General features: G+C 36.3%; 1 protein-coding gene across 1 annotated transcript in view; it reads right to left on the reverse strand.

Moving 5' to 3' along the window:
- LOC140696350 (low-density lipoprotein receptor-related protein 1B-like) overlaps positions 1-25,477 on the reverse strand; it is a 664,806-nt gene that overhangs the window by 550,701 nt on the left and 88,628 nt on the right. The window contains exons 9-10 of the mRNA XM_072960911.1: positions 24,740-24,899; positions 20,974-21,851 (exon numbers count right to left, since the gene is read on the reverse strand). Coding sequence (XP_072817012.1) covers positions 20,974-21,163 — 190 coding nt within the window. The 5' untranslated portion in view covers positions 21,164-21,851; positions 24,740-24,899. The remainder of the gene's footprint in view (positions 1-20,973; positions 21,852-24,739; positions 24,900-25,477) is intronic.

Here is a 25,477-nt window from a genome sequence, read left to right on the forward strand (position 1 = left end):
CTCAAGTATGGGATCATTTTATGTCATGCTAAGACAAATTCTAGAGTATAATAATCAATGCCCTTGAAAAATCTGGTAGCAAGAAAAATATTTTTAGAAAACCAAAACTGCATTATATCTAATATCTATTAATTACTGAAAAACTATTATTGCACTTGGCTTCTTTAAAAATTAATTGCATGCATGTGTGTGTGTGTATATATATATATATATATATATATATATATATATATATATATATATATATATATTAGTGCTCATTCAGCTAAAATAATGAATTAATGGAACAGTACCTGTGAGCATACAGAAGTACATTATAAAACTAACATAAAATTCTATATTTACACTATTATGTATTTTTGCCTTAATTAAAATAGACAGATGTCTAAAATAGAAGCAAATGCCTTTTCAGAGTAAGTTTCACATGTATAGTTATTTAATTCTGTGCAAAGATTAGAAAGAAAGGAAAAAAAGAATAAAGAAATATTTATACACTTAACAGTATAAAAAGTAACTTTATAAGATTTTCTGGACTGAATAAAATTATGTTGCTCAGTAAGACTGCCACAAGATGCAGCCAGAATCATTTAATAAAGGTATACATTTTTATTTAAAAATTATATTAGATTATGTTTTTAAAAATTAGCTTTATTCTACTAATATAATTTTTAAACAAAAGTCTTACACTTTAAGAACTCAAGTTCTTACATGCTGCAAATTTTAATGGCTCCAAAAAGGCTTCTCACACATTGCTTTTCCTGAAAATCAAGTATCAATTCTGAGGTGGTTCAAATATAAAAAATAATTAAAAGGGACTCTCCATAAACAGTCAAACTGACACACTCTCCAAAGTAAATTTTTCCTATGATTTGAGAGCCTCTATAATTATCCAAGATTGTTTTTCTCAAATAAGATACTCTTCATTTTCAATTCCATATGAAAAAGGAATCTTTGATTTAAGGCTAGCTGGAAAAAAAAAAGAGGCAATATAGTCAATCTTTTCATATTCTCTGCAAAAAGTATAATTCCCAAGCAATTTATCAATAGGTATTCAATAATTTAAAAGAAAAATAAGAAATTTACTAAAGCTTGGGTTGCCAAAACCATTGACTACTATGCCTATTATGAGAAAAATAAATCCATCAATGAATGAAAATAGAATTCACACTTTTGAAGTCTTTGCCATTTTAATGATTACTACATGGCATCTTTGCTCTAATTTCCTATAATTTTTACTTGAAACATAGGCTCTATGAAAACTGAAGGACTAAAAGATTAATGCACTCAAAATTGACAAAACTGAATGAGGACAGTTGGATATTCAATACTTTTTCATTGACTAACAAGTGGTTGGGGACATTTTTCTTTCTTCTTCAAATATCCTCTTTATCATTGGTGAATTTTTACATCTGCTTCCATTCACCTTTGATTATTTTATATAAAGAGATAGTAACAGGATGAATTAATTCTCTTTTAAAGGGACAAAAGCACCCTGGATGCCCACAATGCTCTGTACACCTAAGATCTACTGACTATATTTAGATTCTAATTTTTGGCTAAAATGGGCTTGTAGAATTTACTCACCAAGGTCACTGGAGTCCGATCATTTGTATTTTCCCCCGAATTGACTCTAGGTAAGCCAACTGAGTATTTCAAGTGGTGGGTATCTCATTATCTGAGGACAATTTATCACAGAAACTATTCTCATCCAAGAACTTTCCTAGTGACTCTAAAGTACTGGCTTTCTTTCCAGGGGGTTTTTGAGAGACAAATGCCTCAATTTTAATGTGGCAAGATTCTTCCGTTATACTGAGAAATCAACCTAAAGAGACTCAAAAAAAAAAAAAAAAAGAGCATGATGACCTTATAAGCAGCAAGAACCTCGGTGGACTAGGAAAGACTACATCTGGAGTGGACTTCGGGAGGGAACAACCTTTCCCTAAGATTGTTACTGCTTAATGAGATCCGTGACTACACATCCATTATGTGGGATAAACATGGCTCCCTGCTGGCTCCCCAAAGCCTGCTGACAGTTGGTGGTTATGATGGTAGCTCACTTTAACACCCTAGAAATATCTTAATATATTTTCCTCCCATTTCTATGATATTGGAACAAGGCTTGAAGTCACCATGAAGAAAGTGTAATAGCAATATTAAAATAGTACAACTTGGAAATAGTATAGCAGTTCTGTGTTGCTACTATAAGTAACGCTTACTTTAAGAAGCAATCTGCTTCCATTTTCTAAAAATAATTTTGAGAATATATATAAACTTATCAGACATAAAGAATTTTCAAATATTGGCTTCTTTTAATAAATTATGTCCCTTTAGTAATGGGAGCCCAAGATAAACATTGGACATATTTTGCCTAGAATTCATTTTGATTGCTTTGCAGGAAACCAAAATGTAACATTTTGAGTTTTAAGAAGACAAAAATAATGAATTTTTAAGATTTTAAACATTATTTTATGTAAAAAGTAGGTCTTCCTACTGAGAAGAAAACATTACGTCCATTAGGCATTCCTCACAGTCTCCCTACCTGCAGGGAAAATAATAATGTCAACACGGTGCAGCGTCAGCATTCAAAAGTGGTATCTGGTTTGGTCATTTTCAAAAGCTGTGTAGAATGATATGTGTAGGATGAAAAGACACAAAACCAAGCTTCGATTTTAGTCTTCATTCTGCTTTTCAGACAGAAAATCTTTAGCGCACAGACTCTGATGAAAAAGCAAACTATCCTTTATGTAAATTTATCACTTAGAAGCACTGAACATTTACTTGCTATTATACAATCACAACATTCTTCCTGGGGTAAAAAAAAATAGTATTTTTCACAAAGTACAGCAATACTTGTGAATCATAAAAGAAACAACAGATGTTCCTCCTTCTCCCCCCCAACCTGCTTATTTTTTAAAGCAAAGACAAAAGCCTTGCATGGGTAAAAATAAATAATAAAGCTTAAAAACCTTTGCTTTTAACTCATAAAAGCAAAAAAAAAAAAGCCATCTTTATTAAGACCACCAAGATCAGAAAAGTATACCAGATTGCCAATAATGTACTCTTCCTATTTTCAGATTGAACTTAGAGGTGCATCCCCACAGAGCCACCATGAAAGCCAAGTCATGATTTGAAGCACCACCACCAAGTCAGTGGTAGGAGAAGCTCTCTGTTCTAATGTATTCAAAATGTCATTTTAAACTATTTGAATTAAAAATGAATTATACTTCAAGTGACTGACCTCAGGAGACAGTATAAAGATCTATATTAAAATGAATTCCTCAACAAGAGTCTTTTCTCCTAATATAAGGTAGTTCATTAATTAGAGATTTTGGATGATGTCCTTTAGAGATATAACTTTTAGAAGCCCACCTCAGAATCACAGAATTATAAAGAGCAACATCTTCTGCACATCTTACTGTTCAAGAGTTCATCTTGTATAATCCACACTGAACTACAGAGCCACTTATTTTTAAGTCAGTTCTCCTGCTCTGTACTAACTTTGCACTTGCAATTCTCTCTGCTTGGAAGGTTCCCATTTAGGGCAGGGATAGCCTACAGAGCACCTTTGTACTAAGCAGAAAAAGGAACCCCCTCTTGGTAAATGTAACCCCACTCCAGGACACAAAGCTTGGTAAGCAGAATGAGGTCTGGATACCCCTCCCCACTACTGTTCCTCTGCCTGGTTCCCCTGCAGTGAATATATGTATCCAGCAACAAAATTATGCTTCCTACCATGTATTAAGTGGGGATTTTGAGTTGGGAGTTGATGTTTCTCTCTTCTAACAACATCTCTTTGAGATTTTTCACTTATAAGTATACAGAGTTTCAGAGAAATAATGTATCATGGCCAATGCTACACAGCTAATAAGTGATGGAGCTTGGATTGAAATCCAAATGGACTGACTTCAAAACTTAATCTCTTAACCTCAACCCAAATGGTGTTTTGTAAATTACTGGGAGCAGCTCAAGCGTAGGTTCCTTGTTCTTGTGTGTACTTTTCTCTCCTTGCATCAGGGTGGTGGGAAGTACAAGCTGTTCCTGGGGCAAACAATTCTGAGAGTCTCGAGAGAGAGAGTCTTTTGTCCGTGGATAGTTTTAACTTTATTCATTGGATTGTTCATAACCTGCTTCATTCTGAAAAAGGATTTAAGAATGGTGTCCTCCACTTACATCACACCTTATAAGTCATATTAAAACAAGCAACCAACCAACCAACAAAACCGGGAAAGTCCACCTGTTACAATGGAGATTCTGGGATGAACAGTATTTCTGTTCATTGAATGAATGCCATTCTTAAATATTTTCATCATATAGGACTATATGACCGAATACAGCTACAAATACAACCATTATTAATGATAAACTTCCATTAATTGAGTGCCTAGTATGAAGAGGATGCTTAACAGGTCAGGCATCAAGAGTGTATGGTAAATATGCCTATTGTCATTTCATAGATAAGAAAATTGAGACCTGAAGAGATAAAGTAATTGACTAAAGGTGATATAGCTAGTAAGTGCGAAGTCTCTTCTTTCACAATGTTACACTACATTGCCCCTGAGCAGTGCAGTAAAGCAGAAACTGTAGAGAACTGCACAACAGGGCCCTTTCTGTCTCTCTGGTATCTATCTGCATTATTAGTTCCATTTGTATACAAATGCCTAACATCACAGTTATTAAGTATACAGATACCTAATACCACCTAGGAATTATTCTGTCCAGAAAGGTTCAATTTGAATTCAGTCTAACCTGTAGAGCTAATATCTAGTTTATGGAAAATACTCATGACATAGGACCAAGATAAATGAAATAATGAGGAAATAAGATAAATTCAGAGTACAGGATATTCTGCAGTTGGCAGAATCATTTTAAAAGGTCAAGTCCATGAAAAAAAATTATGGAGAGGGGTTACTGCTCAATGTGATAGAAAAATTAAGAGGAATAACAACCAAAAATAATGCCTGATCTATGACTAACTCCCAGTTAAAAAGAAATAAAGGATTAATAAAGCTATAAAAAGACACTGAAGGAAAACTAGAGAAATATAATATGATCAAAGAAAATGGAAGGAAATAAAGAAGATCATCTTTGTGGGAGGAATTAGGGGAGACTCATAGAATAAGAGGCATTTGTTCAATCTATTCCATGACACTGCTCTGTGATTTTCCAGCCTATATTGATTTCCTCATTGTCTAAAATCTAACCATAATAATAGACTTTTTGAAAACATATTGCTAGGTAACAACCACTAATTGTTTCTTGTGTGTAAGCCCCTTCTCCCCCGGATTCCACCTTCTCCTCTTCTAATGGGCTCTGCAGTGCTCAGTACCAGATTCCATAGCTGGTACTCAAGTAGATTGAGGCAAGGGATATTTCTGTACATACAGGATCCACTGGTCCTCCTCCTAGCAATGAGTGCATTAACATGAAGCAACATGTACTGCAATAAAACTCCAGTGTAAATTAAAGGATTAAAGGATTCTTTGAAGTTAGTTGTAGCTCCATGCTCTTATTGCAAAATTTAATCAAACCACATGCTGATAAAAATAAGTCTGTCATTAGCCAGCAGGGGGAAGAAAGGTCCCTTCAGTGGTTACAGAATGCAGCCTCGAGACATCTTGGTGAGGTGGGAGTCTTTATGCATTATTCTCCTTATTTTACCAGGCAGGAAGTAGACACAGAGAGAGGCTAAGTGACTTGCCCAAGGACAAAGAGTGAGTCAGATGCAGAGCTGGGAATTGAGCCCACTTCTCCCGGTTCCCAGTGTACAGCTTTTCTCAGCAAGCTGTAATGCCTTTCAGATGGATCATTTCCTAAAATGTATTAAGTTGTTAAAAATTCAATATGGGTGTTGCATTGCTTTCCAACTAGCTCTGTTTCTCACTACCTTTCTAGAGCTATTATTAGAAGCTAAACTGATGGTCAGATCAGTAATTTATCTATATTCTTTAGACAATGTATCATTAAAACTGGATATACCCAACCATTTACGATGAATCAGTCTTTGGAGAGTGAGTTTGTGTTCTGATCTTTTAGCAGGTCAGGCAGGACTTCACAGTGAGGAAAAAAATGCAGCTTCAAAATTAGGAGAGACAAGAAATGATCACAAAGGACAAAATCTCACTGACCACCAGAAAGAATTAAAAAATAAACCTTAACCCTCCCCAAACACAGCAGCAAGTTGTTCATGGCAGGCACTAAAAAAGCAAGAAAATAAAATTGTCCAGTATGTTGAAAAAAATGGGTATTTTAGGCCCTTCAAGATGATTCTAGACACTTGTTTTTATTTAAAGCTAAGTTATTTCATTAGCTGGGACTTTACCCACTGGTTCATGGGGAATTCTGGTCCATGAAGCTATCCTTTTTAGTGGCACTCGTTGGAAACTCTTACTGTGCTAACAAACCATAAATAGTAAGTAAGTAGGCCAGATGCTGGCACTCCTATATATGTCTTCCGACTTAGATCATTAGAAACATCAACTGATTGCTGTGCCCTTCACTGAAGAACGCAGACTCAGCTGTAGGAACTCCTTCAGCATAGGAGTCTGGACAACTAACAGTCAGTCTAGGTTCATCCAAAAGATCAAACACAGCCTGGCATGTTTCTGGCATATGCTCTTCTGTTCGATCCTCATCCAAAAGACAAGACGCAGAATCACTCTAGGCCCACAGCCTCCCCTGCCAGCTCAGATCAAACCCTTTGCAACTATGCCTTGTATGACTTGCTCATGCTTCCATAAAGTTACCTGAATTAGACCATCAACTCCTTTAGAGCCGGGATGCTTTAAAAAAAAAAAAAAAAGTCCATAACACAGTTTTCCTAAGAAAAGATTGATAAATATGGATTGGTTTTTATAAAATGTATCTATATTTTTCTTTAGAAACTTAGGCATTAGTGAAATTTTGAATTCCTTAATAAGCATCGAAACCAAATTCTAATTCGGAATTTTATTCAGCAGATAACCAATCATGGCAGTTAACACTTTATTTAAATTAAAGTACTGAGCAAAATGATTTCTTCTGGAACATTACAATATATTAAAAAAGCCATTGTTCTTGCAACTGTTTATCACCCTTAAGATAATCTTGTGTCAGATAAGGGAGAGTGCATCTAGTTAAAGCTTTCTGAAGTTCAATATCCTATATAATTCCTTAGAGAAGTGGTTGATTCCAGGACAGAAATGGAAAGTACAAGATGAGCTTGTGCTCATCTGGCAGTGCTAAAAAGTTAGAAAGTGATCAGAAAAGGACAGGGGTATGCCAAAAGGCAGAGGAGCCAATCTGAAAGGCCAACCAGTAGCTGTGGATGAAATATTCTGAGCAAGAAAATGAACAATGATAGTATTGGATTATAATACAAATAATAAAATGAACACCTGTCTATACTGATATAAATAAATAATAAATAAGAAGGGACATCTTTCTTACAGAAGAATTCTAATTAGTAACCTTAGAAAGAATGAAGAAAACACCACCACACCCAAGTGATCAAGGTTAACATCACCAATAATTAGACATATTGACACGCAGCTCCTGATATGGTACTTTAAAGAGGGTACATTTCTTGTGTGATATTCTTGTCAAAAATACATAAGCATGAAAAAATATCAGACAAATTGAAATGGTGGGACATTCTATAAAATAACTAACCAAGATTCTTCAAATGAGCCTAAGTCATGAAAGTAACGAAAGCCAGAGATTGTCACAGATTGAAGGTCTAAGGAGATATGACGATCAAATGCAAACCTGAATCCTGGATTGGCTGCAGGGATAGAAGCAGGCCATTGGTGGACAAACTGGTAAAATCCACGTGAACTCTGTGGTTTGGGTAATTTTTACTGCACCCCTGTTAACGTTTTGCTTTGATAATCGTGTTATAGCTATGCAGTATGTTACATCAGGGAACGCTTAGTGAAGGGTCCATGAGAACTCTCTATACCATTTGTACACATTTTCTCTAAGTCTAAAATTATTTCAAAATAAAAGGTTTAAACAAATGCTTTGGGGGAAAAAGACTAGTTCAAATAATCAGTTTGGATGAACTAATTCTTATGTGAATACAGGTATGAAACCTAGAGACAATGTGTGGTAATAGAACACCCAGTTGGTTCTTGCAACAGCTTTCCCCAGAAAAAGGAAGATGAAACACAGACCTAAATGTGATCCCATTTGTGTCTCAGCATGAGAATCTGTCTACTCATCAGGATCATCCCTCTGCCGTCTACACTTCACTATATTTTTCTTCTCCCTTTGGTCTTTTCTTTTTCTCCTTCCACATTCTAATAATCATCCATGTGTGACAAAGCAAAGTGGTTTTTTGCCATGTGGCTGTTAGTTATCAGGTAGAATACCTTCCATGAGGCCCCTGGGGTGCTGAGGCAGACAGAAATCATCCTCAGAGCAGTTCCTCCCCATTATTAAGGCAGGTTTGTTTCTTAGATGACTTTCCATGTCATGTTCACAATGGTGTCTAAAATCACTAACCTCTGAAGCATCAAGTATTTTCTCTGCACCCACTTTTTCTCTCCAGATTCTACCTTTGCATCTCACAGAGAAGAAGAAGTTGTGGAGGTAGAGATGCATACTTCTTTACAAAGCCTCAACAATAATTCAAAAAAAAAATTTCAAGGCATTATGCTCAGCTCTCTAGGGCCACCTTTTGTCTACAAGGTATCAAGCAGAATGTCTTTCATTGTGACCGAGTCCAACCTTCTGTTATTGTCTGCAACTCAGGGGCTCCATAGTGAGTCACAGCTGTCAGCCTGGCTTATAAATACCTATCAGCTGGTGTTTTTGACCCCCACGATGTTTTTTTTTTTTCAATCTTGATGGACAATATTTAAATCATAGGGAATTATGCATGAAAATCAAAATTTGTGGCCTCTCTTGAATTACCTGAAGTTCTGACAACCCTCAGCCCACATTCACTGGAGCCCACAATCTGCTTCAGTTGGATATCAGCTGTCCCCTTGGACAGGTTGTCTAGTTTACATGTCACCAGGGCACCTTCTGACCAGCCTGGGTGCTGTGTGCACTTGTGTTTGCAAACTTTGCCCTATAGCTTGCCCTTTAATTCACAAAGGTTAGTCAAATAGTCTGAGTGTCAGTACTTAACATGATGAGCAAAGAAATTTAAGCTGCCTTTTCTGAGTCTGGGAATCTCAGAAGCCATAGCCAACCTGTTCTCCTGTGTGAAACTATAGACGAAATGCGGCTTATCAGTTTCTCTTGCTTGCAGAAGGGGGCGTGGTGAGAAAGGCAGAACTGCTGCTTCAGATCCCTTTATATGATTTCCTGCTTTTGAGCAAATGCTATTATTCTTATTGTATACTGAGCTCAACTCTCACTTACCTAGTGACTCTTAAGCCTGAGTCTGAGACAGGGCAATAGAGCCATTACGGCTGTATTTCACAGGGAAGAGAGTTTTACTAATCCTCTTTGGCATTCATCTCTAAATCTTGGCGAGCTCAAGTAGCCTCAATCTCTAAAAGTTGATTTTTGACTTAAGTGATTTCCCTGCTGTTGCTAGATTTTTCAGGTGTCTCGCCAGCTTAACTGTCATCTGAATAAGCTTTGTTTATTCTCCTTGGCTCTTTATAGCAGGTTTAAGTCTGCTTCAAGGGTCACAACATTCCCTGCCCAAGTGCCTTCTATTCTGAGCATGCAGTCAATAATTATTTTTTTGCTTTACCTAAAATATAAATAACCCCCTTAGACTCATTTTGAACCTTTTCCCAAAGTACTTTCCTTATGAAAGAAAAAAAGCCCTTCAGCAGACCTCTGTGTGATGTGAGCAGAGTTCTAGTCAGGGAGCATAAATCATGCCTGGTACTCAAAATATACAAGTAACCCTTCCCCTTCCTGCTGCTCTCAATTACTCCGATTAATTTATTTCCAAACTTTTGGCACCCCTCTACTAAAGTACACAGCAAACAAATTTATAGTGAGTCCCAAATAAAATATTAATGCAAAATCTTCCAGCCTCAAATTTCATTTGGTTCAGTCACTCTAAAATTTAATAAAATTTTGGTGTTTACTTCATATTTAACTTATTCCTAGGCATAATGTTGATTTCTGTACTGAAATTTTGGAGCCAAATAATTAAAGGGGCTTTTGACAACGTGAATGAGAAATGGACTGAACTTAAAGTCACACACAAATTAGATTTCTGCACATGCATCCAGCAAATGTCTACTAAACCTGCAGGTAAGCTCTTTACACAACAAACTGGTTGAGATCTTTTGCTTCAATATCTTATTTAAGCATTTCCGAAATTATAAATGCCTAAGCTCTGGGTCTCTTTTTATTTTAACCTAATGTCTGTTTAGTATACATCTTCCCTTTTCAATGTAAAAGCACACCACATTTGGAACCTAAGAAAACAGGTTATTTTTTAAACATTAGTGGTAACGATCATATAGCATGTCCCAGGTAATTTCTCAGGATGAGGTGAAGTATTTCCTCCATAATGCTGCTGTTCTCAATATAAAATAGTGTCTAAAAAAGGGTTGATTATCCTAAGTTGCTTTTTTGTAGCATTAGATGGTCTACACAACTTAAAAAGAAACTTAATGAGAATATTTGGGGGCTAAGCTGGCAGTTTGGAATGCAGATTTGAATATTAAGTTTTAAAACTAAAGTTTGACTTTTTCTCAATATAGATAAATGAAAGAGAGCCAAAAGGAATTTTTTTTTAAAGCAATGAAAAAAATCAATGTAACCAAGTCCTGAAACAATCTTCAAGTAATCCAGGCCCTAAAGTAGATTGTTCAGCCTAATATTAACAGTATTTCCTTCAAACACTGTATTGCCATCTTCTGTCCCATAGACCCTCTGGGCTCTGATATTTTTCCTTTTCCATCAGTTTCATAAAGCCTCTCTCTTTTCTCTCTCTCCTCCTCTCACTCCCTCTTTCCTTTGCAGCTCCAACAAAAACACAGTAAACCGACATGGGTTTGTTTTGTAGCCAGAAGCAAACTTTCCCTGAAAATCCAAAGTTGTACAGTTGTCAAACTAACATTTTTATTGCTTGCTCTGGTTTGTGTTGTTTAGTTGTTTCTGACCCCAGTTTAAAAATCACATTGAGACGAGTACTAGTGGGAACTACATCATTTATTAAATGAATGTGTGTGGGTAAGTGCAGAGGAATAATCCAAAGGCTCTGACTGACCAAAAGGAATTACCTACTAGGTCATTAACTCTTACCTAGTAGGTTCCCCAACACTTGTCATCCCCACTTTCCTTTCCACAGTTTTATTGGAATTTCCAGGAAGGGTAATGAGTACAGCCAATAGCAGCTCACTTATAATTTTGTCCCATTAATCAAATATTCATCAGTAGGAACCTGACCATCAGCATAAATTTTTCTCAGTCATGTCAAGGATTTGGTGACAATGAAAAAACAGTTCTTCCTTGAAAACTTGGAGAATTGCCTCAAGAAACAAAACCTCATATGAGTCTTCACATAAGCCAGTGCCCATTCCTTCTGCTGTTATACTAGTTTAGATTGATAGAAATAATGGAAAAATAATTGCTGTCACATTTACCAATGCTGGGAATGTTACTAAGTGTATTTTTTAATTAAACCCCCAAGGAAAATTGTCAGTCAGACACTACTAATTCCATATTGCAGACATGGTATGGGTAAACATGGGCAATAGGGAAGATAGTATTAATAATTCTGAAACAACGGGAAAATGTAATAAAAAGCAAGTGATATTGCAAGGTCCACACATGACCATCATATACCTTATATGATGAAACATTTTGTAGAGATCAACAAGAGGTGCATTCATTTTTAAATGACCTAGAATGTTAACTCTTACTACCAAAGATTATAATTTGAGACTTTATTTCATGCCTTATCTTTCTGATATATTGAATGGTGCTGCATTCATTGTTACAGAAAATCTTCCTGAATTAAAGATGTCAGTCGCTCCTCTATCTTGTCCTCATCTGCACTGCTACCCATCTCGTTTAAGCCACCATCTCCCTCCAGGACAATTACAATAGCCCCTTAACTGTATTCACTGTGTCTCTTGTCCTTTTTCATTCAGTAGCAAGCACGATCTTGTAAATAATTAAGTTGTGTCACGTCACCTCTGATTAAACATCCAATTGCAGCCTATTATAATGAGAACAAAACCCAAACACTTCACTCTGATCTGCACAGTCCTACCTGACCTACTCATAAATATGCCTTTCCCAGCTCCTCCTCTCTTCCAAATACATGCAGTGTACTCCAGACACACAGACCTTCTTCCTGTCTCTAAAATTCCAAAATCATTTGACTTCATCTCAAGGGTTTGCATGGAAAGTTCCTGCCTCAGAACCACTCATAGTTTGTTCCCTCACATCAGTTATATCTCAGCAAATATGTCATCCTTCACAAAAAGTCTGTGATTGCAACCACCAACCTGAAGAGGACATCTGTAAAATTACATTGTTATCTTTCTTCCTTCTTAGCATAAAAAATACTATGTATTTATTTATGTATCTGTTTGCTTACTGTCTGTCTCCTCCTGCACTAAAATGTACACTAAAATGAAAGCCCCGACAGACCAGTTACATTGTCTAACTGGCTCACTTCCCTCTGTCTCACCACCCAGAACAACATCCAGCACATCACTGTTCAACTTTGTTGAATAGGTGGATAAATAAATGAACGACCTCCAACCACATGAGTTGCTTCAGACATCATGTAATTTCAGGAGGAAAAAACCAAGAAAAAAATTAAAGTGTCCTGAAAATGTAAGTGAAAGGAATTTCTGGTGCTATTAGTAATTTATATTAAGTTAATGGTATAATTAATAAAAGAATGGGTATTTATGTAATGCAGTACCAATGTGGGATGTGTTTTCATGGACACTGTCCTCCTGGCACTCATGGAAGGTGTGAGAGACACTGCTACTTCTCTTTTCAGAGTTAGTTAGAACACTTTTCTGTAAACCTCTGGTGGTCGTTTCACAGGCACTCAGATTAAAATACACACAGGATAAAATGCTCATATTCTTCACAACCTATGTTCTCCCAGGCAATTAAAAAAAAAAAGGAATAGCAAAAGGAAAAGGAAAGAAGTCCTAAGATTTTGGTTCTTAGACTATTAGGATTAATTTCAAAATACTTGGTAATATCATCAATAAGTGAAAATAGAAGAAAACATCCCAGGAGGGGAAAGGACTATATCCAAAGATGTACAGTTCTAAATTCTACTTATTTTTAATGTTGGTCATCGTTGAATAAAGTCACCATCTTTCCCTCTGACTAAGATTTATATGCCACTAGTATGATAGGTCACTGACATGGTGTTGGTGAACTGCTAGCCTTTTTGTGAGGATGACAATATAGGGACTCAGCAGAAGGGCCTGGATTCTGAGTTAGCAATTCTATCTATAAATCTCAGTTATTTTTTAAATAAAATCTCATAAATTCGGGCGCCCGGTAGGTGTGCTCTATAACACTTTAACCTGATGAGGCAAATATCTCACCCATGAGCTGGCACCATTATCACTGTGCTTTCAGAGCTTAATTATGAGAAAAGGCCTTAAAAATTAACTGAGCTGAATCAAGCAGAATATTTTAATAAACCGTACTTCCTATTTTAGCATGTTCATACCAATAAAATATACCATTAAAAGCTTTAGAAAAACGCACACAAGGTCTTAGATAATCTAAGAAACCAAATCTTTTTTAAATCTCGAGAATTTGTTTTAGCAAAAGTCTGAGGTTCCTAATTGCCTGTTACCTGATCTGTGTGGATTGAAAGCTTCAAAAAATTCTTAATGTCCATATACTCTCTTAGCATCTTTGTTCTTTTCACACATCCTAATTTCTAAAGAAAACAGAACATTCTAAAACCATTTCTGTTATCAGCCTTATACCTACAGTTTTTCTTTTTCACAAATACCTTAAAATATCCCAGGAACACAAAGCAAGCAACCAGAACCAGTTTTTACTTCTCTTCTTCTCCCCACTCACCATTTTTAGTTCTCTTTTCTCATTTTAAGAAGAAAGGGCTAAGATGAACAAATTGTCATTAAAGAAAAACTCAGCAGTAGAAAAATTCTTAAGGAATTATGTATTCGTATTTCTAAAGTTAAGCCGTCTTGGAAGTCTTGAAGGATGTCAGTGCAAGGTGGAAAAGTTAGGAGGAATGTCCTATTGATTGTAAGAATAAAACAAGAGACGGTCTGTGGTACCTTGATCTTACCTAAAGAAGAAACGTATTCTTTCCACTAAAATGAGGTCGTGTTTCAACAATATCTATCTTTGGTCTGAAGGCTAAGCCAGCCAGGACAATGAGGTGCATGCAACTGAGGAAGAGATGTCTGACTGTTAATAAGAATACATTGTGAGATAAAATGTAACACCGGAATTTTAGCAAGGCAACACACTCTATCTTCAAGAATTTTTTTTTTCTCTCTTTTTTCTCTTACTTGAAAAAAGTTAGGAGTCTCATATGAAAAGGTACTTTCTCAATTTGTCTTCTATAAAGAACACAGTTATAATATTATTCACATGTAAATGGAAACTTTCATATATACATGACTATGTTCAAGCTTATTTCTGAGAAAAATAAACAGATGACTCCATAGTAAGAATATATTAATTGAAATTACGTTTCATTTCTTTAGGTAAAGACACCTTTGACAAATGTTATGTATCTACAGCTACTTTGGGATATTTGAGAAATCCCAAACATCATTTTTCAACAAATACGAGTGGCAGAGTTATTGAATAATATTAAGTAACACCACTGTTACCAACTCAAGCATTAACCTTTTGCCCTGATCATACTTAAAAGAATCTGACCTACTGGGGAAATCAGCAACAAATGAGTGGGCCCATTTATTTAATCAGCTATTGCATTTTTTAAAACCATAATTGGACATCTAATTGCAGACTAAAACCAAGTTAATGTGACTGAATGAGAAAGCTTTATAGTCATATTTAAAACACAGTAAATCCTGTTGTACATTTTATCACTGCAATGATTTCCACTATGTAACTTGTATTGAGAGAGTCTTGACTTTGACTTTGAAATATATTTTATTTCTAAAAAATTTTTTATAAAATTAGAAAAATAATTCAGTTAATAAATAAAGCCAGTAAATAACAAATGTCAACTAACTTTCAATAAAGTAACATTTGTCTGAGCAGGAATGAATTCAGAGCATACATTTATTTATATTCTAATAGTGTTTTGAACTCTTATGCTACCCCATGATATAAATATATAATTACTACCAAACAGATTTAATTTGTCTGCTATGATACAATGGCAATGGTACATCCGATACACTCTCCAAAGTGTAGGTAGGAAGTATCATGCATAAGTCTTTCAGGGAAATGTGTTGGTGTATTTCCACAAAATGTAACCTTGGGCTTTTTCTGCAAGATCAGTTGTACTGTTTTACCAGATTTGACTGGCTACTGTCTAATGGTTTGATTCCAATTTAGTTCTAGCTTCAGCAATTAGTTTAGTCATGAGGCTCAGTCAAAATAACTGGGTTTGTAGAGATAGCCTAAATCAATAGTATGAAAAGAGAGAAAGAAACTATGTTTTGGTATCACTAAATTCAGAACAGAGCAATAAATAATACATACTTTCTAACTTGGCCTTGTAGTTATGCCAGGGGGTAAAAGGGAGGTCACCAAATCATTTATGAAGAGAAAATATAGATCTAAAATTGTGAAGGCAGCTTATAGCAGAAAAAACCTCTAATAGAAAAAAGCATATAAAATTTGAAGGTCTAAGCCTACTTGTTCTGATATGTTGCAAAATCTTCTGAAGCCTTCAAGCCTTTCCTATAATATAGAGGGTTCAGATATAGTTGGAGAGATTAACATTTTATCCAAATAAGATAGCTCATAGTAGTGAGAAAGTGATTGAATATTATTGCAAGCACAATACTCTTCAAAACTTTTTAAAACACTCAAATTAATTTTGAGATATTTTCAAGTTTTTGTATTCAACATATAAATATTAGAACTTTTGTTGTCATGGAACTAACAAACTCTAAATATCTCCTCTCAAAATAAAACAACAGCAGAATACCCCCAAGGCCTGTAGACTATTAAGATTTCTGGTTACTATGTTTCAATTTCATTCTTCTGCCTCTTAGTCAATGGGTAGTTATACAAGTAAAATTTGGAGAATAGCAATCCATATGAAGATGTAAAGCAACTCCACAGAAGAAGATAAAAAGTACCACTTGACATTTTTCTGTCTGATTTGTTCGAATTATTTTGCTCTCATTTCCAACCCACCCTGCCCCACTCCCCAAAATTGCACTCTATACATCAAGGTAGTTTTTGGTCATTATGTTTAGATTAAATATAAAGATCCAGATTTCTTCAGAGAATACAAGGAAAGTTTTTTGAAGTAACTAGAGTAAACACGACTTTTTCCTGATAGAAATTTGGTCCGGTATATATTCTAGCTAACCCATTATGAAAGTAGTCAACCTTTTGCTTTATTTTTCTTCAGCATTCCAGCTACTAAAAACAATGCTTTAAATTAGAAACATTGGGTGTATCATAATCACAGACATTTCAAAGGCAAATACATTCTGACATTTATTCCTCCACTGTCAGATTCTGTTACAACAAATTATGTGTTATACAGAAATTCATTCATTAGAATACTGCATGTTAGGAGTTGAAAAATAACTCAAAGTTTTTTCTTTTCATAATTTTGTTTTTCAAGGAGGCAATGGTCACAAAACTAGACACAGTTTTCTGGAATTTTTTTTTAAAAAGAAAAGTTTCATTTAAAAATCTATCTAATTTTCAGGCTAGAGTGGTATTTTTATAGGCTTTTGTGCCCCATGGAAGTCATTTTAAAGACAACGTCTTTAAAGAAGACACATCTATATAACAGGTGGGTTCCACTTACAGCTAAATTAGTTTAACTAATAACATCATGTTGGGACAATCATGTTTAACTTTTAGGATTAATTCTACTTTCTTTGAATATATCTATTTAGAATGAAGACAAGCATTTCCTTTCTACAGGAATTGTTTTAACAGACAGCCTCAGAAGATAGAGAAATGTATCAATACATCTGCTTGGTACTTCTTACAACACAGAATCCCCGCAACTAAGAAGGAATTAAAGAAAGAGGGGGGTATATTTCATATAAGATATAAAAATTAACAGCAGGATTATGAAAAAATTAGATCATAGTAATATACAGAATGGAGGGAAGATACAGAAAACCCGCACCATTATAATCCTTATAAAAGACCAAGCCATGTTCAGTCCAGGGGACTTTAAATGGAGCCTATCTTTATGGTACACCCTAGGCTCTGAAAAGAAATTGACAAGTCAAGTAGCAAGAAACTAATGTCCTGGATCCAATACACTTGCAAACTAAAAATCTCTGCATGACTCTACCGTGAATGATAAGTAGCATTTACAAAGTGTCATCTCATTGTAAGAAGATATTAACTATATCACTCATCCACCATTTTTCTATGAAGATTTTTTTTTCATATTCACTTAAAAAAAATCTCTTCCATTTTAACAATTCTAGCATAGTTAACATTTACGTTTTCTGCAGTATTCTCATGTCTCTATACTTCAGGCTTAACTATATTCAGTCTCACACTGATGAAAGTTTATTTGTATACTATAAACATTTTCATATGATATTTATTATGATATAAGAGGAAAATACTTGTCTTAAGAAATTATTATTTTGTCTAAAGATACTCTAATCTTTTCTTTAAGACACTAATTTGGATTTAGCCTCTTCCTAAAAGTATTCAACATTCTCCCCACTCCATTTCCCTCCCTTATTCTGTTCTCTGAAATTCACATTTTTTCCCTCTTGTTCCAATACAGTGAACTTTTCCTTTATTTTTCCATCGTCTCCTTTCTTTCTTACCATTTTCAACTTGAGCTTGAGAGACAGAGAGAGGGAGAGAGAAAAACTCAAAGATTACAGAGACCTCTTCAAAACAAAACTGTAATATTTGTGGAATATAAAGAGACATGGCTCATGGTTCATTCCTCTCTGAGCAGAGAAAGATTAAAATCTTGACATACACATGATTACCAGTTTTAGATGGTTTTACAGACATGTACATTTATATGATTATAACAGCATGAACTTTAAATATTTGGAAATATGTTTCCACATCTTATCAGACTCAAGAATGTAAAAAGAGACTAGCTTTAGTTTTCTGAATCCCTTTTCTTTTCAGAAAACTTGACAATTTAAAATATACTTCCTTTTAAGTCTAAATCCTTATCAAGCAGTAGTTTGATGTGATATGACATTGTTATATGACACATTGGTTGATTCTAAGTGAACATGATTTCTCTTCTATGTTTTGCTGTTAAGAGTTACAAAGATGTTTCCTTTTTTCAGGTATGATGATATCTAATAAGAACTGGCATGTACATTAGCTTAACGTGATATCAAACTAAGAAACTAAACAATACAGAATTAAAGGACAAGTGGGTGTGCATAGCTGGAACACAAGCATACAAGTAAGTTCAAGTATTTTTATATTTAAAAAAAATAGAGTTTATACTCAAAGGGAAGATAAATATAGGTGGAGGGTAATACAGAAATGTCCATTTAGTTCATTCAGTTTAAGAAGCTACCAATTACCCAATACTTATTTGAAAAACCTGAAAGTGATTTCTCATTTTCTGGCATGAAGCTGGGTCTTGATGCACCACAAAACACACCTGTGTAATTCACATACTTCCCGTGCCTGTTCCATTCTTCAAGGACAATTGACATAAGCCTATGCAGAAAGCTACATCTCATTAACCTCTTTCTTGCATTTATATCCCCATATCTTCTGCTTCAGTATTTCAGGAAGGGAAGTTTGTCATAATGCAGCAGCACTTTCTTTTTTAACTTTCAGCAAGATTGCTCTCTCTCTCTCTCTCTTTTGTTTTTTCCTTTTTCTAAATGGGAGCCACCCTTTTCCCTTTTGATAGCTAGCTGTGACATTTTTAGCCATAGCTAAAAGTTTTGAAAGTTGAGTTAAATATGTGTAATGTGGTAAAGTGTTGTTCTATAACTAGGTGTACTTGTGCTATCTAATATAGTACTTCTTATGCTAACATGGTGGTGATACAGCTGGACATTATTTCAGTTTTAGGAAAAAGTAACAGTCCTTTTCCATGTGCCCTGTTTATATCTCAGATATATCTCTCCCTACTGGAACTAAGTTGATACCAAAAGTCTGATCCCTTTAGTTATTTAGTTTTCTATCTCAGAACAAAGTTGGGGGTCTATATCTTTAAAATCCTCTTAAGGTATTCCTTCCAATCATTGTAGCAATGGCCCTCTTCCTCATAAACACATACAAAAACAGAGGACTTAGCTCTAGAATGAGGTCAAATTTCTGGAGAATGGGGACTTGCTCAGAAAGAGCTCAACAGCAGTAGTCTGCCAATGCCATTCTATTTTGCTAGCACACAGGACTGAAAAGCTTCATTCTGTTCATCTGCTCTAGTCCAACTTCAAACATTCTTCCTAAGACTGGTTGAGAGCTGATTGTTCCAGATCAAAGTCATCCTCATTTCAGGTTAGAGCTCTGCGCTTCCATTTTATCAGTATAGTTTTCAACTATTCTATACCAACTTAAAGGTAAGTTAAGGCAAGTTCAGAAGCCAAATGGTTAGGTGTCAATGATATGTTTAAAAGATTATCACTCAGTAAATGTCAGGCTTTCTAAAGGGACTCATATTAGTCTCACTACTGGTAAAGGAAATGACATGTGTGGGTATGTTATAAAGACTATAATCTGGTTGCCCGCAGCAGGTTGGATAGAAACACTATAATTCATTCCCCTGTTTTTTCCCATAATGAAGCAATAATTTTCAGTCAATTCATAATTCGCTTCACATAAATACAGTCACTAAATCTCCCAGTGCAACATTTTGCCCATTTGCTGGGCACGGAGATCTGGATACCTTTTCTATTTTTTTTTTAACTTCTCTTTTTTTTCCAGTAAGTCAAAACCCCCAAAATATATTAGTTAATATGACCTCATGTTATGATTAAAAGGAAAACAATCAAATCTATGATACTTCTGATTTTCCTTTAAGCAGTTAACCATTTCTATGCCAATGGCCCAAATATTCATGCATTTTTTTCCTTTTTTCACCTGTCCAACTGTTGTCAAAGATTATCAGACTTGCACAGGGATTCTTGGGTTTCCAGATCAAAAGTTTACAGAATCCAGGTTCACTATTATGCCCACCTCCTCTCTCCTCTGCGCCCCATACCCATTCCTCTAAACTTCTACCATTCAACAGCTATTTGCAGAAAACGCAACGGCAAAATGCCAGTGGAGGATTAGCATCTCCAGGCATCCTGAGCTGTGTCACGGACGTTCGGAATTGAGTCAAGTTTAAGCAGGTGCCTGCGCCCAGAAGCGCCCCGAAAGCCTTAGCCTCTCCGCGGATGCCCTGAATCTCGCCCGAGTCCGCCCCAGGAAGGGGCCACGGAAACGAAAGGCGCTGGGGTCGGAGCTTTCCCCCCTCCGCAGACCCTGGGTGCAGCAGGTAAGGAAGTTAACCCAGGAGATAAGTTGAGGGAGCACACACTTAAACGCGGAGAATACAGAGCCCACAAAAGCTCGAAGCCAAGAGAGTCAGCGAAGAGGGAAGTCTTGGGAAAGCGAATTGTGATCCCAGCATCTGCAGCGCTTGGGATGCGCGGGCAGACGCGCGCAGTCAAGTCCAAACGCTCCCGGGGGAACAAAACCAGGACCGGTAAAGGGCCATAGAAGAAAGCTGTGGGGGCGCCGAGGACTCGGGCAGCTGGTTCCGAGATCCCCCCCACCGCACCCCTCACCCACCACGAGGCCAGCGCACAGTGGCCCGCGGTCCCGGGGAGCGGGGCCGCAAAAACTGAAGTTTCACACTCACTTATCGGCAAGCATCGCCCAGCAGGAAAGCCGAGGAAGACGGGGGTCAAGGAAGCGGGGAGGTGTTCTCCTTACCTCGGTCGGCTCCCACGGACAGCACCTTGGCGACAGGCAATAATCCCGAGAGAGTGAGGAAGGCGAGGAGCAACTCAGACATCGTGGTCGCCCGGGGAGGAAGCCTGCTCTGGAGACTGCTCGGCGGCACCCTCGGCCCGGCGGCGCTGGCGGCGGCGGCGGCTCGGAGCCCCGAATCCAGCAGCGTCATTTACAAATGTCACTGGAAATTCTTCAGCTCATTGAGCCCTGCTAGTCCGCCTTCTCCTGCCTGGAGCAGGATGTGGAAGGTGTACGGTTGCGCGCGTGTGGGAGTGTGTGTGTGTGTGAGCGCGAGCGAGCCGCCGTGTGTCTTGACTTTTCAATGCAGGGTACGTCTGATCTTACATCACGCAAAGCGGGGCAGTGAGAGATGCCGGCGGAGGGGAATTCACTGATTAATCACCGAATCCACCACACACCCCTCCGTCGTCCACATAAATCACATCTATTACTTAGTAAGAGGCATTTAACACAACAGGAAAATACCACCGGTAACTGAGAGCACCACAAATCACAATTATTTCAGTCTCCTTGAAGGGAAAGTAACTCCAAGCTGGTTCTGTAGGGATTTGGGTCTTTAGAGAAAGGGGGGAGACTTCTGCATTGGGCTGAGCCAGCCAGGCACCTAGGAAGCTCCGCATTGAACAGCCAGTTCGGAATTACCAGCCACCAGCGCTGAGATGAAAATGCCTCTCTCGGCAAAGCAGATTTGATCCTTCGCTCCCTGGAAGCTTCCTTCCAGGGAAGGCAGAACTAGCCAAGACACTGAGCTTCTCTTAGGGAAATGGTTCCCTCCGCTCGCCACACAAATGCAGTGCTTCCTGAACTGCACTTTAAACTTTTATGCTGAGTAGCACCTGGGGACAAAGTTGCAAAATTTAGTGACTCAGCAGGAACAAAAAACAAAATAAATCCCAAAAGTGATCAATTGTTTGCATAAGAAGGGAAGGTGGATGGAAAGAAGTCCCTAAGCAGGGAACTATAAAGCAAAAATCTGGCAGTCTGTCTTACAGTGGATTTCTCTTACAAGGGTACCTAGGACCATTTTGAACATGCTTTCAGGATTTTTGTTTGTTTGTTTTGTTTTGCTTTGCTTTTCCCACGTAGCGCAGTGGTAGTTTAAAAACTTTTCCAAAACACTTAAGGCATTAAAATCAATCCGTGGGATAAAATAAAAAAGCTGTTTGTATGCCTGGTTAAGTTTTTAAATATGATCATCCAAGTACCAAAAATTTTAGTCATTCAAACAGGGCTCAGGAGTTCAAATTCAGAAATCTTGATAGTTGAAGGCTTACTTTTTTCCCTTTTGATATCAGTAATTCTTGCCTAACAACAAAGGCTGAAACATGTCTTGTATTTGATGTTTTAAAACCTGAGATAAGTGTGAAGTAAAACTATAAGGAAATGACAAAACTGAACAGGATGACTGAAAGGGGAAGGAAAGATACTTTGCTTTATATAATTTACCAGCTGAGACTTATTTTAGATGAATGCCAGCACTATAAGCTAGCTGCTAAGAGAGTAAAACTATCCAGAAACATCTTTGGACGCTCCTTAGAAACCATTAAAATTAGACTGGCTCCAAAGAACACAGATGATTCTGGGGGACACTGCCACAAATCTGTTAATTCACCTATTCATACTTAGCCTGTGATTATAAAATATGTTCTTTATGTCAATTTTGCCATATTGTATTTATTAAAGTTTATTTTCCCTTGTAAATTGAAGGGAACTGTAAACTGAATCATTTAGTGCCTGAAAAGTAAATCCTTCCACATTTAAAAGTTTATGCTTTTTTCTTTTAAAGTTGCTACAGGTATAATTTTACCTAGTCATTTTTATTGTTTCACAACAAAATGCACCATATAGGAAACAAAGAGAATTTTTTTTCTATTTTATGCAAAAATTCACAAACTTTGGAATGAATGTCAAAGTTCAAAGAATATAGGGAGGGGGAGAATAGTAAATTTTGAATGATGCTCCAAGTAATAAATATGTATTGTTTAAGGATACACAGACCTCTGCACTCTGTGAAATACTTATTCTTTCTTTGGAACAAAGTAAGTAGGTGTCTTTCTGACATGAACCCATCAGTCAGCTAGGAGGTCAGCTATTAGGAAATCCATATCCACTTAAGTCTTGGCAATATAGTGAGGACAGCTCACAAACCATGCTAAGGACATTCAGATTCTCCTTCTTCTATGCTATTACTACTAATTACCCCCGTCTCAAAAATTGCAAGGTAGGGGAAAGAAGCCAGGAAGAGTTAAACCAACCAGACTCTTACCATGTACCAAAGTGCTGTGATTGAAAATCAGTGGCTCATTCACTTCTGCAGTGAATGTAGCATCCCTGGATTCCAATGACAGCTCTTTAAAGGGAAAAGTTATGAAAGACAGCAGAGAAGTAAATACCCAGCAGATTTTTATTCTAATGTATATTCTCAATATGCTACATTCTAACTGTGTGATGTCTTCTAATAATAAATGTATTAAATGATTTAAGCAGAATAAAAACTAGGTGATCTCTTTTAGATAATCTGGTTGACTTTACTGCTTTGTATGGAAGAAAATCAAGGATGCATTGTCCACACATTGTGACCAGAATAATAAAGCAAAACAGAATTCCTCTTTAGTAATCACAAATCAAATCACCATATGTGAATGACACATGACTCTAAATAATGGGGTAAAAATAGTCATAGCAATTGAAGAAGTTTACTAACATAGGCTAGTATACCAAGAAAAGACAATGACTTACATTTAATATTAACTGTGAATGATTCTCAATTTTATCTTTAAAATAAAACTTGGGACTTATTTTAAGAATGCAAATAGATATTATTAACATAGATCTAAATGGCAATAAAAACACTCCACAGCAATTTGGTGGAGGGGTAGATATTTAAGTGTGTATCAATGGTCAACTGGACACAACATATGCATTTAAATGCATGTCAAGAAAAATTTTAAGACAAAAAATATAGTGAGGACACTGGTTCATACCACAAAGCCCTAATAGTATATAACAGAGTAAATATTAATAGATACATATTTGCTCCCAAACTGAAATAAGGCCAGTGTCAAAATGAAACTGAATAAAATTGTCCTATGTACCTATCACTTGTATATAGAGGTTCTTCTTCCAAATATCCATTGAAAATAACCAATTCATCAAAAGAGAGTTTATATGAGCATCAATGAGGTTGATAAAGATATGGGCCAAAGCTGAGTTTTAAAAATAAATAATTTCTAGATTTTGAGTGATTATCCAGTTATAATAAAGTATAAATAAAAGAGAAAGCATAAGTATAACTTCCTATGAAATACTTTTATTTCCTATCATATATACGTTAATGGAAAAGGAAATTAATAAAGTGTATTATTAGTGAAGCGAGAATAGCTAGTTACTGTTCAAATTCTGTTCCTATGGCCCATTATAATTTCTTCATTCTAATCAGAGTTATTAACACTGACAAGTTAAATAAATTAATTCATCAAGCTATACAATGTTATGAAATCTCTCATTGAGATAAATTAAACAAGGTAGAACCAATCATTCTCACTTTCTGGTCGAAAAATCCACACAAATATTAATTATCAACCAGTGGTAATCTTATACTTGCCAATTAGGGCCACACTTTGAGTACATATGATCAAACATCAGATTTCAATACTGCTAACTTATTTTCTTTACACTATTGGGGGTTTTGCCATAGGTAGGTAACAATTCATGCACTACACACCTGAAAGCCATGTATGAGGAGAACGCGTGTCCCCTGACAAATGGAGAATGACAGTCTCTCTCATGGAAGTGACGTGTGTGAAGCAGAGTTGGCCCCAAAGTCAGGTTGCTAGGGATTTCTGTAGCTATCATTCCAAGGGCTGCTAGAGTTCCTACCCTGCCTTTCCACACAGAAAAGTTGCCAGGCAGCAGCAGAAACAGGATGAGAAGGAAAAGGAAGAGGGTAGTGGCGGGGAGATTGAGAATTGTTAAAGAAACATTATGAGTCCTTTAAAATGGAAACAGAGTTAAAACTGGACAAAGCTGCTAAGAAAGAAAGAAAAAAAGTTAGATTCATTTTATTTCTCCAATTGCAGCATTCCAATGCACATTTTTAATTACTTTCCTACAAAAGTGTGTTTTAAGAGTTTGGTACCATGCAGTTTCAACTAGGACATGGGGATTTAACTGAGCTAAATACGAGTTTGGTGCAATTTAAATTCCTACCATTTGGGAAGTACTAAGAGGCATATACACCTGAGAAGAAAATGCAGGATGCTGTAATTATCCAATTAAACCTGGAAAGTAAAATATTTTCAGGCAAATTAAGTTCTTCTCTTCATATATGTCTCAGCTTCTCTCTACTGTCATGATCTGTAAATGCTACAAGATATAAATATTATAGTGAAAAGCACAACTAATACTCAATTGTAACCTGCAAAGGATAAATAATAAAAGATCAATACGGACTTGATTGTTT

The sequence above is a fragment of the Vicugna pacos genome, chromosome 5, assembly GCF_048564905.1.
Source record: "Vicugna pacos chromosome 5, VicPac4, whole genome shotgun sequence".
NCBI classification, from domain to species: Eukaryota; Metazoa; Chordata; class Mammalia; order Artiodactyla; family Camelidae; genus Vicugna; species Vicugna pacos.